Below are 20,319 nucleotides of genomic sequence, written 5' to 3' on the forward strand. Positions count from 1 at the left end.
TAGCATTTAGTACCATTTTTTGAGTGGAAAGCTTCTCTTTTGATAAGCCATAGTTACAGTGAAGAAAATATCAAATCTGTTGCATTGTCCAGTTCTATTATTTAAAAAATAATTATTTTTTTCTTTTTTTTTTTTGAACTTTTTTAAGTGAGAAGTCTTGAATTCAAAACCTCTACTTATAATCTCACTCACCTTAGTACATTACCACCCAATCCAACACTCCGTCCCTCCCTCCCTCTCCCTTGGTGTTTGTTGGTTAAAGAGTGGAGGTGCTTTTGTCAACTGAATGGAACTTGGAAATTTGAGAAATTTGGAGCTCAGTTTTCAAAAAGCCAATTGCTAGTACTCACGCGATTTTGCATTGGACACATAAATAAGCTTCCCTTGATTCTTAATTTAGATCTTGAAACTGACACTTTCTACATATGTACCACCCCAAAATGTTCCGAGATGAAACGAAGGAGGTATTTGAGAACTGGGCAGTCACTTTGTTTTGTGGATCCCTTGGGGAAGTTTTCGAGTCTTTTCCATTGACGGTGAAAAAAAGTAGATGTAAATTAACTCTTCAGGCCAAACAACCTTATGCAATGCTTATGTTTCACGCTCCTGCAATTTGCAAAGAACTGTGCCTTGTGCAGATACATGCCATTAACGAACAGCAGTGAACGTGAGAATGAACGGTATCAACATGGGTTCTACATATGAATAAACGGAAGGAATTGCAACACCAGCTAATATGTCGCAACATTTATCTGCATTGATTGCAGAACTTCCAATATACACTGCTACATGAGTTCCCTAAATTTGACTCTGCTACATCATGATGCGAAGTAAAAGCTGTACATGGAGTGCTTATTCCTGTACAAATACTAATGCGACATCAAAACTGGGACAATGATACAACATCAAAACTGGTTAACTCGGCCTCTTGCACGATGAGACTAACCTATGGCCTAACGGACAGGTCCATGTCATTAACATCTACGAACTGAGTGCTCAATGAAGCACAGAGTCACAACTCACAAGTCAGGAACACTACCCAGAAAATTGGTTGTTGGCCGTCAATGGGTTCATTTATGTTACTTCTGATGCATGACGCAGTCACATTACAGACAAAGTAGGCTGTAGAAAACAAGAGGTATAAATGCATTATCAAGCTGTGCTGTATAGGCCTCCAACAGCCCGCTAGTGGTCACTGCAACAAGTAGAGAAAACCAGTGCTGCACAACACAAACACGGAGAAGTATGATAAACCAAATGGACTATTATAGTTCTCTGAAATAAAAAAACTCAAATCATCATGATCCATTCAACTTTCTATAGAAACAGCTAAAGGAAAGTGGTCATGAACTGAAGCTGATGAGGACTATGGAAACATTAGATAATTCTTAATCATCATCATATGTGAGAGAGAGAGAGAGAGTGAGACCTGACTAAAAATGTACCCAGTTGTAGCTAAAAGGGGAAGCAGCACAGAACATGCGACCAAGACAGAAGTTATACCAGCTGCAGTTCCTTCAATTGTTTTCTCTGACAAGGAGAGAATATAATACCCTAGTTTACAGATAAAAGAAGAATAAAAAAATGAAAAAATTTGAATGAGCACTTACTGCCAGTTTTGCTCCATCGTAGAACCCCATACTTGTGGCCAACCATTGAAGCCTAAAGGGAATTTTAAGTAACATAGTCAGGAACAAAACATTCTAGCAGGCTTGCCAGAATGTCAGAGGTAAAAAAGTTCCATAGTCAAATGTCGAACAGCAAGTTTAGCAAATGAATTTGAAAAAAAAATGGAGAGAGAGAGGATAGATGCCAAACAATTTATGTCAAGGATTTAACCTCATAACTCGATCTTGCACTTGAACATTCTAAACCAATAATTTAGGTTCATTTTTTATTTTTTTTGGGGTTGTGGGCAGCGTTGAGTGGGGAAGCAAGTGAATGTTACTCCATTTAGTCAAGAAATGTACCCTTATTCAACCATTTATTATGTGAAGCATTGCTTTATATTAGAAAAATGCCTGCCTACAAATGCCCTTACGTGAAAGCTTGCTCTACTTCTACAAATTCATGGCCTACTCTCAAATGAACCCCAATTTCATGTATAAATCTATATCAACTGGCAAAAACTTATAATAGCAAGAAGTGGGTTGCTCAAATTAAGTACCACAAACTCATTAAGAGAATATAAAAAAATCTTATGTGGATATAGCAAGAAGTAGGTTGCTCAAATTAAGTACCACAAACTCGTTAGGAGAATGTAAAAACATCATATATGGATATTGTTTGAAGAACATTTTGAGGCAAACAAATTTGCACAATGTGCAATCAATTAAAAAATTTTCAGCATTGAATCAAGCATTGTCATGACCGAGTAACAATTGAAGTAAACAAAAGCAACAAACAGTTGACAAAAATCAGAAACTGAACCAGTCTCACCATTGTATCTCCGATTCCGAGGCTCAAAATTCCAGCAAAAGGGGCAAGAGGTCGATCGTTAAAGCCAGAAGACAACCAAATAGGAAGAGCACAGCCCAACAATAGCGAAAAATGGCTGAAGGGAACAATGAAAACATGATTGAAACTTCAGAAGAATTATTTGCAACACAGCTTGCAAACGTAGGAATCATTTCAAAAATAAAACCTGATAACAAGAATCTCTGAGTCACGGTGATCCGTAAAAGCATTCATGAATTGATGCACAAGTTGTCCTAGAGGCCAAATTCTCCATACCTGCCTAGAGAAAATGGTTAATTGCAGACATAAAAAGAAGTTATCCAATAATGGAAAACCACAAAAGTCTAGCATGTTAAAAGCTGGAGCATTGTGGAAACCGATTGAGAATTTTATTGTCAGGGGAAAAAGGCTCAAAATAAGTAAGACCCCTGATCAAGATTAAATGTCAGATAAAACTCCAAGCAAGCCCCGCAATTTCAATAACTTTTTCTTGAGCCCTCAAACTTTGATTTGTTTCAGTTAAGCATTGTGTCTTTCAGCATTTTCAATTCTTTATAATCTAAGGCAATGACTTATTATGACTGGAAAAAACAAAGGCATAAAATGATACTTATTGAGAGAAGTTTGAAGATAAAGTGAAACATACATTAGCATACTCAGAGAACTAAAATGAAAAGTAATCATAAACTTACTGTAGTCCGAAAGCAGTGGAAGAATATTTTATTTAATCATTCTAACACAATTTCCAAAGTCTAAAGCAGAAAGACTGTATGTTCTGGTATTCACCATATTAATTGTTAATAATTCTGAACTACTACAAGTGATCATTGAGCATCAAAAATTCGCACCAAGGTGTTACTGGTAACAGTCACCATTTCTTGTTCAAAGAAGAATTTGGAAGCAAACATGTAGTTTCAGAGTGGAACTTACTCGTATGATTTCCAATATCAAGAAAACTGCCAAAGCTGCACCGAATGCCAGGTCAAGAAACTCCGGCTGCATGTCATTATATGGTCAACACAAATTTCAATATAATCTTGATATGCTAAAAGATCACTTGAAAATACAAGTATACCTTGTTGTTTTGATCTCACCTGAAGTATAAGAGCAGGCACAAAGATAACAACTGCCATCAGATGGTAGTATTTCCGAAGAAGAATCCTCTCAGTCTTACTATTCTTTGATATATCATAAAACCGTGTAACTGATGCATATATTAGAGCTATCCAATAGGTACATAATGACAGTGTCTTAAGTGGTTCTGAGAATACAAAGTCAAGCACCCTAGCATGAATCAGAATAAGCAAAGTCAACATGTTAAACTCAGATGCGAAAGTACACTTACAACACAACAATAATACTAAGATAAACAACTATTATCTGACAGAGTCCATTATGAAGCTTTGTCTCAAATAATAGGTATATTCCTCCGTATGTCCATGTATCAAGGAGTAACAAATTACATATTACACTCACATTTCAAGAGTGAGGCCATTAATGAGATCTCATTTCCAAGTTTTGCTGATAAACTAATGAGATTAGTATTACCAGTCACAAAGCGAATGAATTTCCAAGTATTACCAGTCAATTTGCTTTCATGGTTAGTGAACATCCAAGTGATTGATTTAAAACACCACTAATGGAATCCTTAACTTTCCTTGATCAAGTTCACTTGTATTGCCTGATCAAGTCGTAATTTGTACTTCAAAGGCTTTTTCAGATTTCAGGTTCACCCAACCAGGGGAAAGTAACTACATGCTACTCAATTTATAACTTTCTGAATAAATATGTTTCTTCAAATACATTACGCAATGTACTAACACACAATATCTAATGCATTTCCATTGACTAACTAGCAGTATTCAGTTACTAAAGATAAAGCTCCCTACTTTTCTGAAAAAAGATATGATGCACACAATCATCACACACCTTCTACTTAAATTTCCTTCCCTTAAGTGCACGAATAGAGATCCAAAAATGGAACAGCCACCAAGGTAGTGGCTCTTTCATCAAAGTTAAACTTTAAGTATATCCAACTCTCATAGAAATTCCTCCAGCTAACAAATTTCTGATCTACTAAACCTGAAATGCACTAGAGGAATGGGAGAGATGGCAGAGGCTTAATTGGAAAATAAGTGGGCAATTTAAACACCCATCCCTACAGAAGACAATCTGATGACCATTTACCAGGAAACTAGCTCCACAGGAACAACCCAAAAATTACCTATCTGCCTCCGTAATAAGTGAATGAAGAAAAAACTAAACTACCAATATGACATGGAAACAAGTTGCAGAAGGTAGTACCAGAACAAAGGATGCATGTGAAAATCTTGAACAAACTGCATCCATAAAGGAATAGCCACAATCAACAGAAATGCAAGGGAAGCATAAAAGATGAAGGACTTCTTCATCTCATGGTTTGCTCTCTCCCTAGAAATGTCCACAAACTTGAAATGTCCAGAGATTTGAAAAATCAGTTTCAAAAACAGAGGAAAGAGGAGGAGGCCAACTGTCATGCCCTGCATCAGATACAAAAGTTCTCACCACAAGGTAAATATCATTTATAATGCATATCTCTGCTCCAAAGGAAAGAGTAATTTGGCAGTACTTTACCTGAATAATGGTACTTATCTCACTTCTTTTGACAACATATTGCACAGGAAGATATCCTAAGGATGCCCAATACCCAAAAATCTGTTCAGTCAGAGAATTGCTTCTTGTAAGCAAAAATAAGGAAAATGAAGAAAATAAAGTTATATAATCTGGCTATTTTTGAGAAGCAAAAAAATCAAACTTACCTTTGCAACAGTGTTTTGAAGCATGTCTCCAAAATAGATAACAAGGCCAGAAGTAACCAAAAGTGCTTCTCCTAAATATAGAGATAACAATCCCACCACTCAGAAGATCAGGCAATCAAGCATATTAGAAAATCAGAGAATTATAGCATCCAATTCTAATTCAAAGTTGTTAAATGAGTACCTTCTGAAAACAAATTAGATTAAGCGCAGACAATGTTGCTAAAGAACAGCTAGAATATCCTATAATTAAGAACACCTATCATTCTCGAACAGTGTATCGGATTAATACTGAAACTCATTTCTGTACTGTAAGCGAATTAGACACCAACAATATAGAGACAACTACCAAGTTGAAACACAAAGAAACATTGATATTTGTGCCATTACTAGCATTTTAAATGGTGATTATAGTTTTCCTAAAGGTAAGGCTAGTAAACACTTTTGTTGAAGGTGAAAAAATATAGATTACATGTTTATAGCTGGTTGAGCAGTTCATCAGCTAAAGGTCAAAGATAAGCTTTTTATATCTCATAGATGACACACATTCCTGTAAAATCTTAAAATAGCCTAATGAATCACAAAAGTAGCAGTATTAATACCTATATAGTCTTCTCAGTTATTTTTGTTTATTAAGAAAAGGGCTATTTTGCACCCTTCAATTATACCTGAATTTCCAATGTGGTCCCTACACTTTAAAGTGCGACACTCTAGTCCCCAAAATATAAAATCTTTCCCACCTTAGTCTGTGAAGTATATAATTTGTCTGCTCAAGAATAAAATCTGTCCCAACTAAAGTATAAAAAGCATTATGCTCTAGAGACTGTAGTTGAATAAATTTTAAGGGGTTAAAGTATCCTGCGGTAAAGATTAGGGACCAAAGCCGGAATTTGGGTATAGTTGAAGGGTGCAAGGTGGAATTAAACATTAAGAGAAAGGCTGCATCCAATTAACAAATCAATACTTCACAGTAACATAACCTACCAATGGAAACGCAAGCTGGAAATGTTCGAAGAATTCTCTGAATTAGTTTTGATGCCACTAGTCCGTGAAAGACCACCCACAATAACATAAATACCATCTGCCACCCTGTGTAGATAACGCAGGGCGAGGGAAGGAGTGCCACCAAGAGAAGAAAACAAAAGATCAACAGAAACAAAGTATCTATCAGCATGGATTTTTATCACTTAAATCAGGATAATCCAAGCTAAAAGAATGTATACAGTTCTTCCAGCACCCTAAACTTCATAAGACATTCTCAAAGACCTATCAGACACCTACCAAACTGATACTTAGCTGAGAAGGCAATGCAGCAGATTCCTGCACACAAGGCTATGCAGCTTAAGCTAAACTTTTTATTCCAATTACTGCAACTATCAACAGAAGGAACACCATTGTCTTGTCTCTGAAGAATAACATCGAAGCAAACTAGCACACTGAAGCAACTGGCAAAGGTAGCCCAGTATTGCAATTGTAGATTTTCAAGGTCTGTATAAGGTAGAAGAAAAAACCAGTTAATCACGTTATAGGTCTTCTATGCTAATGCAAAAGACAAAGTATACAAATAATGATGGCAAAAAATGATTCTGTGATTCTTGTTCATTGTGGTAGTTTTCTGTTTTAATACCTTGCATCCTGAGAAATTCAAATCCACCGAATTCATACATCAGTTTTGCAATATTACTGGAAAGAAATTATCCTGAGACTCAATGTGATGGTTTCGATTTCTTGTCAAATAAATGCTAATCCTCCTAATGTTACCGTACTCATTTTTTTCTTAGTATAATCCTATTCTTGCCCCAAATTATGGATAATCACAAAGTATAATGTGAATGCTGGTGTTTCTTCAGCTATCTAACTAAGATTGAGTTTTAACTTTGTGCTACAAAGACAACCCTAAACATAACAAAGCTAGGCTGACCTGTTTTCTACAATCCTAAGGTTGCAAGCTTTAAGTTTCTTTAAGCGATATATAACAAGAAATAGATAATGCTAAAGCCAAGAAACTTCTAAAAGCTAATAAAGACCATCCAAATTTACCCTACTATTATAAAAGTCTTCCCTGATCCAAAGTCAAAATAAGTAAGATCAGGTAATAAGGGTAGTATACAGAGATAAGAAGATGGGAAATTGCACCCATAAAGAACAGCAGTTTCTTGAAAATTCGTCTGTGGAAATCACTTATTTGCTTTTCAAAATGTAGACAACCTTAGCAAGTAGCTAGCAAAGTTGACACTACACAGGATTTTTCCAATTTTTTGGCGATTGACCATTTTGTTACTCAAATTTCCATATCTGGTTCCTAATCCAAATCCGTTCATGTTTAAAATATCAAAATTTTAATTTATTCCAGAAAGGTCACAAAGCTTAGGTCTTGTGTATGCAACATTATAGTATACCTGCAACTCCAACCTCATTTAAAGATAACCCTCTAAGCATTTGTATCAACCTTGACAGCATTAATCCCGGAAGTGTCACTGCCCCCAGCAGTATCCCAGACGATACACCTGGCCTACACAACAATCAATTTCACCCAAACCAATAAATGCAATGCAAAATCACCTCTAAAGTCCAACTTAATATTAAAAAAATGTGGATTACAATTTATTTCACAATTACAAAATTCTGGAGCTTCAAGATTCTGAAGTAAGCCCCCCTATTTCAGCTAACAATTGTTAGGAGAAAAAACACAGAAATGGAATAATCTAACAGTTAAATATTGCAGAATCCAGTTAAAACCCTAATTCCGCAATTTCTGTCATTTGTGAATGGACTGATGCATAAAATACCTGGTTTTGAAGAACCGAGAAAAGGGATCATGATCATGATCATGATCGGCGGAGATTTCCAGGGATAGGGCAAAAAGAGAAAGAATACCCAGAGCAATGGATTCAGCTAGGAGAGAAATGGGCGCGGCGTAGAGGATCCTAGCTATGTAAAGCACCAACACCCCTCTTTCGCCGTTCATCCACTGCAAAGCCGCCGGCACCGCCATTCCTCCCAGCTCCTCCTCCAGGCCAATGTTTCTTTTTTCCGGCTGAAGGTGGGAAATTCCGTTTACCGGGAATTTTTTTTTTTTTTTTGGAAGAATTCTGGGAAGAAATTTAAAAGCCGCGTTTTTAAGGTGAAACAAATGGACTAGTAGACGATGGGGACTTGGCGCGCAGGAGGTTTATCTATGCCGTTGCCGTTAACAGTACGTTAAGGTTGGCCCACCGTTTTGGTTGGTTCGTTTCCCAATGCAGTCAATGATTTCGGAATATTCCGAATCAGAGGCTTCTGCTTCCACGAGCAATTTACATTTAGAACAATAAATACTAATAAAAACACTACAACAATAATATGTAAAAATTAAAAAAAAATTAAGCACAAATTTCAATGAATGAGAAGATTTATTGTATTTTTATATATTGCTATATTAATGCGCACATTTATATTTGTTCTAGTAGTGTACAAGTGTCTATACTGAACTATATAATGTGACAATCTTGATCCAATGACCTTCGATTGGAGCTGCTCGAGTAGAATTAGATTGAAATAGCTTAATAAGGTGAGTAAATGTTTTAAACATAAGTGTATAATTTATGAGGATTAGATGAATACATACATAATTTTAGGAAAAAACTAAACTCTTCAATTAGTCTATATTTGTAAATGGATAATATTAAAAAAAAAAAAAGTAGGATCCCACTATTTGTTATCTTATTTTTATTCTCTTTTATCTGGTAAATTTCACGACTCTAATATTTTCTAAAGCAATATCGCAACCTTGCGTTGCATTGTTTGTTTGGATTACCATTTTTCTCCAAAAAAATTTTTCATTTTTCGTGAATACATTTTTTAATGACTTTTATATACCATATATATCAAATTACTATAGTACATTTTTCTATAAAAACTCTAGAAAATAGCAATTCAAAGGGACTAAATATCTATAAATATAAGATCATATGCTAATTCTGCATTGACATTCTCCTGATTTCCACCTCTAGATTAAAAAGGGTGCGCTACTGCACACTCACCCTTTACATTTAATAGAAACCATATATTAGTAACAATTAATAGAAGACAAAGTTTCAATCTTGACATCCCACCCTATAAAGGGCTTTAAAACCTTTTTTGCGGTGTCCAACGACCCAACAGCCATTGGTTTCGTCTCCTGTTTCTAGATTTGCTCGAATAGATTTTTTTTTGTTTTTGTCAAGGTCAACTTCTGTATGTATAATTTGCTCGAATAGTTGAATTTGCTCATTTCCAAATTATATTCTGTCTAGAGCACTATTATCTTTGGAGGAAGATATGTTGCAATTACTATATACAAATTAAAAGTGGGTAATTCGATGGTGGTTCAGTTTAGTTCGATGGTAATTCAGTTCCCATCGATTTTTTAATAGACCTAGTTGGACCCTCCTCCTTAGAACAGGTTAGAGTAGGAATATGAGTAAGTGTAAGATAAACAAGTGACTATTGATAAAAAAAAAAATGGAATTAGAAGTGGCTAATGAGAAATAACTTGTACTTTAGGAAGACTAATGTCTATGACTTTGCAACCTATATATCAATCAACGATGTGATTATTATTAGCAAAGGGAAGGCAAAGAAAAGATATTATTGTTACCCATGAAATGCCAATCTTCGCTGTGTAGTTAGGCCTGTTCTCTTCAATGTGCCTTACCAAAATTGAGCGGATTAGCATCTTGATTGGCGCCCCAATCGGGGTTCTTATTCTGCGTACAATTTCGAGTATTCAAGAAAATATGAAAGAGGGAATGGTGTCAATGAATTCAAGAGATCCACAGACCATGCCAAGTGGAATTCTATGAATAAGATGCAAAGGGAAGAGAATTTCTCAAGATCAAATGTATTACATTGGCTACTTGTTTAATTAACCAGCCTCCCCTGGCAACCTGAATGCTTGTAAAATATTCACGCACTCCATTTTCGCCCCTTCAATTGCTTGTAAAATATTCAATTTGTTCCATTCCATAATGTTAATGTCAAACCAAATTAGGTTCCAAAATCTTTTTGAAACACTAATTAACTCTCATTCCTTCACGTATATAATTTTCTGGTGGTTTTGAACGAAAAGAAGAGTAATCAAACAGTTGGGAATTTTTGCTTTTATATAAATTGAGCTAATTAAACCCGACTTTGCAGCAATATGGTATGTGCTTTCACTAAACTAAGTCAAGAATCTTGATTTACTTGAGTATTTGCCTATTCACGCATAGGACACCATTCTTTGTCAACACCAATTGTGTGGAATAAATTTTTACAATGATTGAGAATGTATTGGATTAGTGGCTAAACTTGAGAATTGAGGATTTACAGTTTGGTTTCAAATGTACGTCCCCTTCTCCCTTTCTGTTCTTTAAATTCCATCATTCCTCTACTAAAATAATTTTAAAAATTTTTAAAAATTAACAATGGCGTAAGTACCAAATTAACATGCTCAAATGATTTTGACTTGGCTCAACTGCTTAGAATTGTTTCTGAATAAAAATATCAGGGGGCCTATGATGTCCGTTCACGTTGAATAAAAAAGCATTTTCGTCTCAAATCCTCAATGGTCTGCCATGGCTGAAGTTTCGATCAACTTTCATATATGGTACATTGCATTATTCCACAAAGAGAACTTCCACACATGAAGCAACTTTTTCTATAGTTGGCAATATATATTGAGTCCCTCCTCCGGAAAGAAGGCTTCTTCGGTCATACCAATCTTGATTATGTCCATAGACTCGATTTAGTATATTTAGTATGAGATTTTCTAACCCTATAACTTCTACGTAAGAAAGCCAAGTACACCCTAAACATCCTCGCTAACTCTCTTCCATGCTCTTTCTTCTTCCTTTCTTCTTCCTCACAGACAATTGATCAAGCTCAAAAAAATGGCAATTTCTCCCCAAAAGCCTCATGCAATCTTGGTTAGTTATCCTCTACAAGGCCATGTAATCCCATCGGTCCATTTGGCCATCAAGCTTGCTTCAAGAGGTTTCACCATCACCTTCATCAACACTCAATCCATACATAACAACATTACATCAGGAGATAAAAACATTAATGGCCAAGGAGATATCTTTGCTGAAGTACGAAAATCGGGACTCGATATTCGTTACACCACCGTGCCCGACGGCCTTCCTCTAGGGTTCGATAGGTCACTCAATCATGACCAGTTCATGGCTGCTTTGTTGCATGTCTTCTCAGCTCATGTTGAAGAGGAAGTTCAAAAGATTGTCAAGTCTGGACCTCCTGTTAGTTATTTGATCGCTGATACGTTCTTTGTATGGCCTGGCATGTTGGCTAAGAAATATGGACTTGTATACATTTCTCTTTGGACAGAGGCGGCTTTAGTTTTTTCATTGTATTATCATTTGGATCTTTTGAGGCTCAATGGCCACTTTGGTTGCATAGGTACGTAAATTTTCCTGTCATCTGGATCTTTTTGGGATCTACAAACTACCAAGATTTAAAAAGAAAGAAAGAAAAAAATTACCAACTTCACTATGTCAGATAAAATGAAAACAAAATAATATTCTGAACCAAGTCAAACTTTTTCTTTTTGGCCTGATCACACTTTGATACTCCTCCAGTGACTGACTTATAAGAATATAGCGGAAATTCAATTTATTTATAGCTACTTGTTGATGGTTGAATATTTGTTTTGTCTTTTTTTTTCCTACTAGACATGCGTGAAGACCCCATTGACTACATTCCTGGTGTAAAACCATTAGAACCCCTGGATATGCCATCATATCTCCAAGAAATGTACCCAACATCAGTATGTCACAAAATTATCTATAAGGCATTCAAGGATGCACAAGATGCAGATTTTGTACTATGTAACACAGTTGAAGAACTCGAGCCCGAGACCATATCTGCTCTACAGGAGAAACTTCCAATTTTTCCAGTCGGACCCATGTTTCCATCAGGGTTCACCAAGAGTTGTGTGGCCACGAGCCTGTGGTCCGAGTCAGACTGCTCCCATTGGCTAGACACCAAACCTCCTGGCTCAGTTTTGTATGTTTCATTCGGTAGCTATGCTCACGTCCAAAAAAGGGATTTGTTGGAAATAGCAAATGGTATACAAGAAAGCAATATTAGTTTTGTTTGGGTGCTTCGACCTGATATTGTTAGCTCGGAGGATCGTAATCCGTTGCCTGATGGATTCAGAGCTGCGACCAGTGACCGAGCGATGGTCATACCTTGGTGTTGTCAAATAAATGTGTTAAGGCACCCTGCAATTGGAGGGTTCTTGACTCATTGTGGTTGGAATTCAATTTTGGAAAGCATTTGGTGTGAAGTTCCATTATTATGTTTTCCTTTGTATACTGACCAGTTTACTAATCGGAAACTAGTGGTGGATGATTGGAAGATTGGAGCTAATCTTTATGATAGAGTATCTGTTACTCAGGTTGAAGTTTCGCAGAAGATCAACCGTTTGATGAGTAAGAAATCAGGGGATGAGTTCAGAAATGCAATCAAGGTAGTGAAAAAGACATTAGAAAAGGCATTAAAAGAAGATGGATCGTCAGAGAAAAATATGGACCGATTTATCAGAGATTTGAAGATCACTCTTGAGAAGAAAAACCAAACGCAGAAGGTTGTTAATTAGTTCCCGAGTCTTTTTAAGTAGTTTAAAAATATAAACTAGGTTTCTTGATAGTTCGTACTTCTATACTGCAGGTTGTATGATATTTATCAATTCATGAAAACGATAACGCATACATTCTATTGCGTGGGATTATGTTGTCCGTGTATCTATATACCTGTAACAAATTAATGCTCAATCAATATTCAATGAAAATGAAAGCTCAATCAACATAGTTATTAGCCAAAAAGTTCATCTCGGACATTCCAAAAATAGAAAATATGTTGTATACTTCATTGTTTGTAATCAAATAGATCTAGGGATGTTATCAAGCTGAATCGAGCTCGAGTAGCACCATGCTTGAGATCGAACTCGATCACTATCAGTGCTACTTGAGCTCGAGTTCGAACGAGTATATAAATTTGAGTTTGAACTCGACTCGACACAATGAAAATTAAGCATAAACTCGACTCGTTTGAGTTCGAGTAAACTGCAAACCTTATCAAGCTCGAGCTCGAGTTTTTCTTTTCTTTTTTTAATTTTTTACATTTTAGATTTGTGAGAACTATTTTGTCATCCATCACTTTTTTAATTGAACATTACTTCATGTAAATTTATTAAAATACGAATCCATAATAGTCATTCAATAATTATAATATATAATATATAAATAATATAAATACTCGATAAAACTCGTCAAGTGCTTAAGTAGTTACTACTGATGCTCGAACTCGACTCGTTATACAGAAGGGAGTATCTTGAACTCGGTCAGCCAAGCTTTTGACGATGCAAGTTGCTTGACTCTATGTCCCGAAACTTACCCAAAAAAAAAAAGAAAAAGAATAAGTGTCTCGAAAGATGAACCATGTATTGGAGTTTGGAATATACAGTATGGATAAGAATATCTCCAGTCTGAAAGAGAAATCTGTTGTGTCATCTGGATTCCCCACCACTTAATTTAATTTACGCGATAAGCTTCTCTGCAATTTGATAAATTAGACATCTCTTTACGTTACTGAACACATTTTGTCTCATCTTTGGCCTCCCTTCAACCTCCGTTTGCAACTCTACTACTCAATCTAGCTCATTCACAAAAAAAGTTCATTGTTAAGAAAAAGATTTAAAAATGGATTGTATACAACAGAAGCCTCATGCCATCTTAGTATGCTTGCCACTACAAGGCCATCTTAATCCAGCAGTCCAGTTAGCGATCAAGCTAGCATCAAAAGGTTTCACCATAACCTTCATCAACACTCAATCCATACATCACCAAATCACCTCAACACTCAAAAGGACAGCGATGAAGACATCTTTTCTGATGCAAGAGAAATCAGGACTTGATATTCATTACACCACCGTGTCCGATGGTCTTCCTCTAGAGTTTGATAGGTCACTCAACCATGATCAGTTCATGGCTGCAATGTTCCATGTCTTCTCTGCTCACATAGACGAAGCTGTTCAAAGACTTGTGGAATCAGGACCTCCAGTGAGTTGCCTGATTGCTGATTCATTCCTTGTGCAGCTTGGGCGTGTTGCAAAGGAACATGGACTTCTGTATGCTTCTTTCTGGACACAACCAGCTACAGTTTTCACCATTTACTATCATCTGGATCTTTTGAGATTAAATGGTCACTTCGATTGCATTGGTAGTCTCTCTCCCCCTCTCCCTTAAGCGTATTATTACTTGTGCAAAATTCAATCGCATCGAAAAGTATATTCCGCTAAGACTTAAGCTTTCTTGTGATCAGATAGGCGCGAGGATGCAATAGACTACATACCAGGGGTTCAATCCATTGAGCCTAAGGATTTGACGTCATATCTTCAAGAAGAAGAGACAAACACAATCTGTCATCAGATCACTTTCAAGGCAATCCACGATGCAAAGAAAGCAGATTTTGTGTTAAGCAACAATGTACACGAACTAGAACTCCAAGCCATGACAGATCTCCGGAAAAAAGTGCCTTTTTACGCTATAGGACCCCTATTGGAATTCACCAAATGCCGTGTGGCAGTGGCCACAAGCCTTTGGTCCAAGTCTGACTGCACTCAGTGGCTCGATACCAAGCCTACTGGCTCAGTTTTGTACATTTCCTTTGGAAGCTATGCTCATGTTACAAAGAATGAACTACAGGAGATAGCTGACGGTGTTAAACTAAGCCAAGTAACTTTTGTTTGGGTGCTTCGTCCTGATATTGTAAGCTCTAATGATTCTGATCCATTGCCTAAAGGGTTCAGGGAAGAAACTGGCGACCGTGGGATGATCATACCCTGGTGCTTCCAGAACCAAGTTTTGAGTCACCCTGCAATTGGGGGATTCTTCACTCAGTGTGGTTGGAGCTCAATTTTGGAAAGCATTTGGTATGCAGTACCTTTAATGTGTTTTCCACTCATCGCTGATCAACCCACTAATCGCAAACTAGTGGTTGATTGGAAGATTGGAATCAATCTTTGCGACAAAAGCCAGATCACTAAGCTTGAAGTATCAGAGAAGATTAACATTCTTATGAAATCAGGCAACCATGAGCTCAAAAACATAATCAAGGAACTAAGAAGGACAATGGAACACGCACTGTCAAGAGAAGGATCATCGGAAAGAAACATGGATCAGTTCATCAATGATTTTCATCAAGCTATTCAGAAGAAAACTCAGATTCAATCATCCAACTGCATTTCTTGACTGTCTAATCACCAATGTGATATGTATACAAGAAAAAAGGATGATTGGTTGGTGGCAGTTGCTGCCAGTGTTCAAGTAGAAGCATATTCAAAAATGGTATCGCTTTGTTAGCTTGGGTCACTGTTTTATTTCAGTTGATAGATAGCATCCAACAATTTAGCTGGACACCTCGAATGCAACCATAACTTAAGGTTTGACTTGGATTATGCTGTGATATTAAGGCTGCATTAGATCCTTTTCTTTGGGTTATGTGTAGCTCGTGTTCGTTACAGATTGATCCAAAAAGATGATTCATCACACTTATCATGCCAATTGCCAATTGCCAATTGACAACCCGCATTTTGAGTAACATGTGTATAAAATTATGGAGTTACCATGTCAATGATTTTCTCTGAAGATGAATGTAGATGTAGGTCTCGCTGTACAAAAAGCACAACTGGAGTGGACAGAATTTATAGAAGCTCAGAACAGTGGAAGTGGGGAGTACATTGAGCAAACCTATCAATCAACTACTGTAGAAAGCTGGAAACCACCAAGCAGAGGAGTCGTAAAGATCAATGCAGATGCTGCCTTCTCAACAGGTCTGGACAGAAATGGAACGGGAATTGTTGCTAGAGATTGGAAAGGAAGACTACTGAAAGCATGCGTAAGATCTGAGGCATAATCAAGCGAACCACTGGTGGAGGCTGCAGCACTCAAAATGGGAATGATGATGGCCTCAGAAGCACAATGGAAGGAAGTGGAATTCCAATCAGATTGCAAAGCGATTGTGGACATGATCATGGAGGAAAAGGGGGCTCGTGCGGACAGCAGGAACACTCTTCTGGGCGGGTATAGATGGGGGGAGCCAAGAATAGTCACCATTCATGGAAGCCAACCCAATGCAGTCCAAGACACATGCCATTGATGCCAAAGGAAGTCAAGCGATAAAGAAGTTCCAAAAGTTTACCAGAAATGAAAAAAGAGTTCCAAAAAGTTCCAAACTCCCAGTTTTCAAGGTTTCAACTAAAATTTGAGAGAGGAATCTCAAACTTGACATGCCATCTCCTGTGTACCGCATTCCTAAGAATTAAGTCTCACCATTTGCTGAAGCCATGGCGCAATGATTTAATAATTCAGGCAAGCGGCCTAAAATGAATTACTATATTTCAGCCATGGAATTTCAGAAGACGAAATCGCCAAAAACAATGATGGATACTTCGCATTCTGAATTCTATATATCTTCATTTTTACCTCATGCAAAATTGTCTAAAGACGGAAGTATGCCCAGATAGGGCATACGATTTATCTCGGATTGTTCGTTTCTCGATTACACCGGAAAAATCTACGACCAGGGAACTTCTTTCTAACACAAAATTGTAGCAACGCGAATACAAGAATACGATATCCAGCACACATCAGAAACAGAACGAGTAAATTTTCCCACTTTGAGCTACTGCTGGTAGATATGTCATATACGTTTCGAAGTGCTTGGTAACCAGAGATAGTCCGCACCTGCCCAACTGCATAGGAACTTCCAATATACTCATTCTCCAAGAGCCCCTGAAGCCAAAGAAACAGAACTTTTGAAGTCAAATAAAGAATTGGATTAACATCAATTTGTTTCCGACTACAAATTTTTTTCAATTCTTATAATCAGACAGGAGGACTGGGGGAGGAAGTAAAGTTGAACATTCTTTCACCTAGAAAGGAGGACTTGGAAGTGCACCTAAGGTTTATCAATCGTAATTGATGATACAACTTTGGGCATATCAGAATGATATCAACTTGCCTGGATAGAATAAGTATGGAACGACACATAGGATATGGGATACATCCATATTGGCCTGGGCAAAGCACTGCGAATTCTGAAATAGCCCGCTGAGAGCATCATTATCACCTGCAGCAGAATCAGTAGCATTTATCATATGGGAAAAAAGCCAGAGAATCAACTTGGGCGAATATAAGCGCAAATCAGTTCAAAGGCTCATGTACGGGTCTAAGAATGACAAGATACAAGCAACCATGCCCTAGAAATGTTCTCGATAACTGGGTCTATTGGGTATTTTGAACAGCTGCAATTTAGTAATGTGCACAATGGTGCTCATTTGTGTTGAACTGATACTCAGAAATGGTTTAAGGTGTTAAAGGAACTAGTGGAAAAATAACTTCCAGAAAAAAGGGTAGAGCAGAACTCACATGTACTGACACCAATGTTAAGATGCTCCAGTAGACCTCTTGGCAAATGGAAACAATCAGCAGTACCATTCCTTCATTTACTAACAGGCACATGAAGAAGTTTAGCACAAAATACATCAAGAAACTGAATTCATCCCGTAGGCCTACAAGGAAGTAGAAGACGAGACTTGAGGAAATGGAGATGAGGAACAAGAATGGGATGCCGGAAAAGAGCTGCCCAAGTAAGAAGACAAATGTCCCAGAATGTAAATTCGATTCTTCACAGGCATATATCTGCATAACATACAAAGAAATAGTGCAGATGAGTGATGAGCCAAAAAATTACAGGTAAAAGATATGCAATGCTCAGGCATAAGAGATGATGAACCGAAGAATTCTACATGCCAATGTCGTCCAGAACTATAACATTGATCACCATATTATCAACAGCTGCACCAACTGTATTGCATGCATATAAATGTTACCAAATGTATTGGCTCTTGGATTTGGCCCCTTGAATCAGGGGACACAGTAAATGCTGATCATGCTCACCTTCTGACTGATAATGATGTCATGCAGCTTGATTCTGTAAATATAACACAAGTCATTTTTCTCCACTTCTATTGAAGTCTAGTGCATTTGGTTTCTATTTCAATGTCTTATTATCATGGCTGTCTATGCATCCTATCGATTGCCTTAAAGAGCGTAAGTATCTTACTCAAAATCTATTTCCCTGAAGGTATAATGCAGTCAGTGCTATTAAACATCAATATCCAGCAGTGAATTCACGGGGGTGGATGATGACATATATATGGGTGGTAATGGCAGAAATAGGCGTTGATTGGGATGGGGTGTGGGGTGTCTGGGGGGAGATGATGCATGAGAATGGTTGGGAGCATCTTGCTTTCATGAGGACAAGAATGGAACGGAATTTTTGGGAGCAAGTAGACTGTCATGGTGAATCCCTCTTGCTGAAAGGTGATCAATCTCACCACCAGCAACAACACTTAAAAACTTATCCGAGTGAAGAGTACTGAACATAGTTAAGATAATCAAGCAGACAACTTCACAGAACAAGTGCATTGGCTTTGCACCCACACTAGCATTAAGAGGAGCAACCCCATTACCTTAATTTCTTTCAGGTGTGCAGGTACTCCAGCAACACTTAGAAGTGAATTAAACGACACAAACACAAATATCGCTGCAACTCTTGTCTGCAATTTCAGAAAAAAAAAAAAAAAGCTAAACAATCCTTCTCACATGTGGAATAAAAATAGCACTAGTAAAAAGCATTTTGTGATACAAATGTTTTCCTACATATAAAGAGAGAATAACAAATGGAGGAGAAAAAGGAGGACCAAAAATAATTTTTATTATTTGCTTTAGTCCAGCCACAAGTCAACGCCATGCAATAGCCATTCCCTCTTTTGTTAGGTGAAATGTCACAACATTAATTTTTGGAAATAAGTTTCACAGATGTTTGTCCTTAGATGCATGCAGGTAGAATTGTCTATTCTTGATGAACTGAAAGAACATGGCTAGGGAAGCAAAAGTAGCAAGAGATCCCACATCCTTGAAAAGCCAAAAACATCAGTAATTGAAGCTTCTGCATCACAAATCATACAGTTTGTAACGTACTCATGAAACAAAAACTAACAACAGGTCACTTGTTTGAATATAAGAACTGAGTTGTATACTAAACAGACCAATTCTAAATAAATATTACAAGCATAAAACTTGATTGTATCAGTAAATACAAGAAAAACCAAGAAAGAGAAAAGGAATAACAGGTTAACTTGATAAAATAAGATTAATCCTCAGAGAATGCGTCTTATGCATGTCAAGCCATTCGCCAATTAAGAAAGATTGAACAAAAGAAGGAGGCTATGCAGAAATTCTCAAACTTACCACAACAGACGACAAGGAATGACCCAATCCAGAAAACACAGTACCAATACAGAGTGTAAGAAGCATATAAAGTATCAGTCGGAACCAATAGTATTTCCACTCTCTTGACATAATTAACAATGATCTCCATGTCAATACTGCAATTCGTGTGGGATTGCTTGCCTTTCCCTTGCTTTTGAGAGATGGGCCTTCCTGTAACATAAGCATGAAAAACCCACTCTAGAAATTTGCTTGGTGGAAGTATTACATATAATGCACCTGATGAAAAATTATAGCTCAAGCAAAATCTAGTGAAATGAAAAAACAGTAGCACGTTAGGAAGCAGTGAAGTGATGAGTTTTTATAATAACCTACTACTTGTTTCTGTAGATTGTAGGATTATGCCCTCAACAGAAAAATCTGCAATTTATCCTGACTTTGGGTCACAATTTGCAATGTGTTGATCATATAGGCAGACTAAGTACATGTGACACTAAATTTATCGTATGTGAAACAAAGAAATGTACTTTTGCCAAGACACATCTTCATCACTCTTTTAATAAACGATTTTGTGGAAGCGCTCAAGAAGTTCCAGCCTTCAACAACCAAAATAAGTTCTTAAATTAAAGATCTTTAGCCTTTGCTGGAAGCAGAAATTAAGGGTTGCATGCACTAAGAAATTTACTACCAAGACTATTAGCAAAGCACTTTTCTACATCACAGTTACCTCATGTTGCTGATTGAGAAACCAAAAA

General features: G+C 37.0%; 4 protein-coding genes across 4 annotated transcripts; 2 read left to right on the plus strand and 2 right to left on the minus strand.

Annotated features, from left to right (window-relative positions):
• Positions 1-674: 674 nt before the first annotated feature.
• Positions 675-8,375, minus strand: LOC113751650 (dolichol kinase EVAN). The gene is made up of 14 exons (XM_027295739.1): positions 8,042-8,375; positions 7,652-7,764; positions 6,534-6,740; positions 6,237-6,341; positions 5,256-5,326; positions 5,071-5,151; positions 4,762-4,976; positions 3,552-3,741; positions 3,388-3,453; positions 2,645-2,733; positions 2,440-2,554; positions 1,611-1,662; positions 1,430-1,530; positions 675-1,220 (listed from the first exon to the last, which is right to left on the minus strand). The coding sequence occupies exons 1-14, from the start codon at positions 8,245-8,247 to the stop codon at positions 1,107-1,109; spliced, it is 1,725 nt and encodes a 574-aa protein (XP_027151540.1). The 5' UTR covers positions 8,248-8,375; the 3' UTR covers positions 675-1,106.
• A 2,768-nt stretch (positions 8,376-11,143) lies between these two features.
• Positions 11,144-12,867, plus strand: LOC113773169 (UDP-glycosyltransferase 86A2-like). The gene is made up of 2 exons (XM_027317741.1): positions 11,144-11,666; positions 11,939-12,867. Exons 1-2 carry the CDS (start codon positions 11,144-11,146, stop codon positions 12,865-12,867), a joined length of 1,452 nt encoding a protein of 483 aa, XP_027173542.1.
• A 1,017-nt stretch (positions 12,868-13,884) lies between these two features.
• On the plus strand, positions 13,885-15,819 carry LOC113770261 (UDP-glycosyltransferase 86A1-like). The gene is made up of 2 exons (XM_027314681.1): positions 13,885-14,489; positions 14,592-15,819. Exons 1-2 carry the CDS (start codon positions 13,970-13,972, stop codon positions 15,518-15,520), a joined length of 1,449 nt encoding a protein of 482 aa, XP_027170482.1. The 5' UTR covers positions 13,885-13,969; the 3' UTR covers positions 15,521-15,819.
• Positions 15,820-16,708: 889 nt separating this feature from the next.
• LOC113770270 (ABC transporter G family member 3-like) lies at positions 16,709-20,267 on the minus strand. The gene is made up of 5 exons (XM_027314693.1): positions 19,586-20,267; positions 18,805-18,891; positions 17,699-17,971; positions 17,292-17,399; positions 16,709-17,062 (listed from the first exon to the last, which is right to left on the minus strand). The coding sequence occupies exons 1-5, from the start codon at positions 19,790-19,792 to the stop codon at positions 16,805-16,807; spliced, it is 933 nt and encodes a 310-aa protein (XP_027170494.1). The 5' UTR covers positions 19,793-20,267; the 3' UTR covers positions 16,709-16,804.
• Between the last annotated feature and the right edge of the window lie 52 nt (positions 20,268-20,319).

The sequence above is a fragment of the Coffea eugenioides genome, chromosome 1 (assembly GCF_003713205.1).
Source record: "Coffea eugenioides isolate CCC68of chromosome 1, Ceug_1.0, whole genome shotgun sequence".
In the NCBI taxonomy this organism is placed as follows: Eukaryota; Viridiplantae; Streptophyta; class Magnoliopsida; order Gentianales; family Rubiaceae; genus Coffea; species Coffea eugenioides.

Bases quoted from the DNA above. Each gene is read 5' to 3' on its own strand.
- LOC113770261 (XM_027314681.1), top strand. From the start codon at position 13,970: ATGGATTGTATACAACAGAAGCCTCATGCCATCTTAGTATGCTTGCCA. The intron at 14,490-14,591 runs GTAGTCTCTCTC...TCTTGTGATCAG, and splicing joins TGGTCACTTCGATTGCATTG to ATAGGCGCGAGGATGCAATA.
- LOC113770270 (XM_027314693.1), bottom strand. From the start codon at position 19,792: ATGCTTATGTTACAGGAAGGCCCATCTCTCAAAAGCAAGGGAAAGGCA. The intron at 18,892-19,585 runs GTAAGTTTGAGA...CTGAAATTGCAG, and splicing joins ATTCCTTGTCGTCTGTTGTG to ACAAGAGTTGCAGCGATATT. The intron at 17,400-17,698 runs GTGAGTTCTGCT...ATTCTGCTGCAG, and splicing joins TAACATTGGTGTCAGTACAT to GTGATAATGATGCTCTCAGC.
- LOC113751650 (XM_027295739.1), bottom strand. From the start codon at position 8,247: ATGGCGGTGCCGGCGGCTTTGCAGTGGATGAACGGCGAAAGAGGGGTG. The intron at 6,342-6,533 runs GTAGGTGTCTGA...TTATCTACACAG, and splicing joins CTCAGCTAAGTATCAGTTTG to GGTGGCAGATGGTATTTATG. The intron at 3,742-4,761 runs GTACTACCTTCT...GATTCATGCTAG, and splicing joins CACATGCATCCTTTGTTCTG to GGTGCTTGACTTTGTATTCT.
- LOC113773169 (XM_027317741.1), top strand. From the start codon at position 11,144: ATGGCAATTTCTCCCCAAAAGCCTCATGCAATCTTGGTTAGTTATCCT. The intron at 11,667-11,938 runs GTACGTAAATTT...TTTTCCTACTAG, and splicing joins TGGCCACTTTGGTTGCATAG to ACATGCGTGAAGACCCCATT.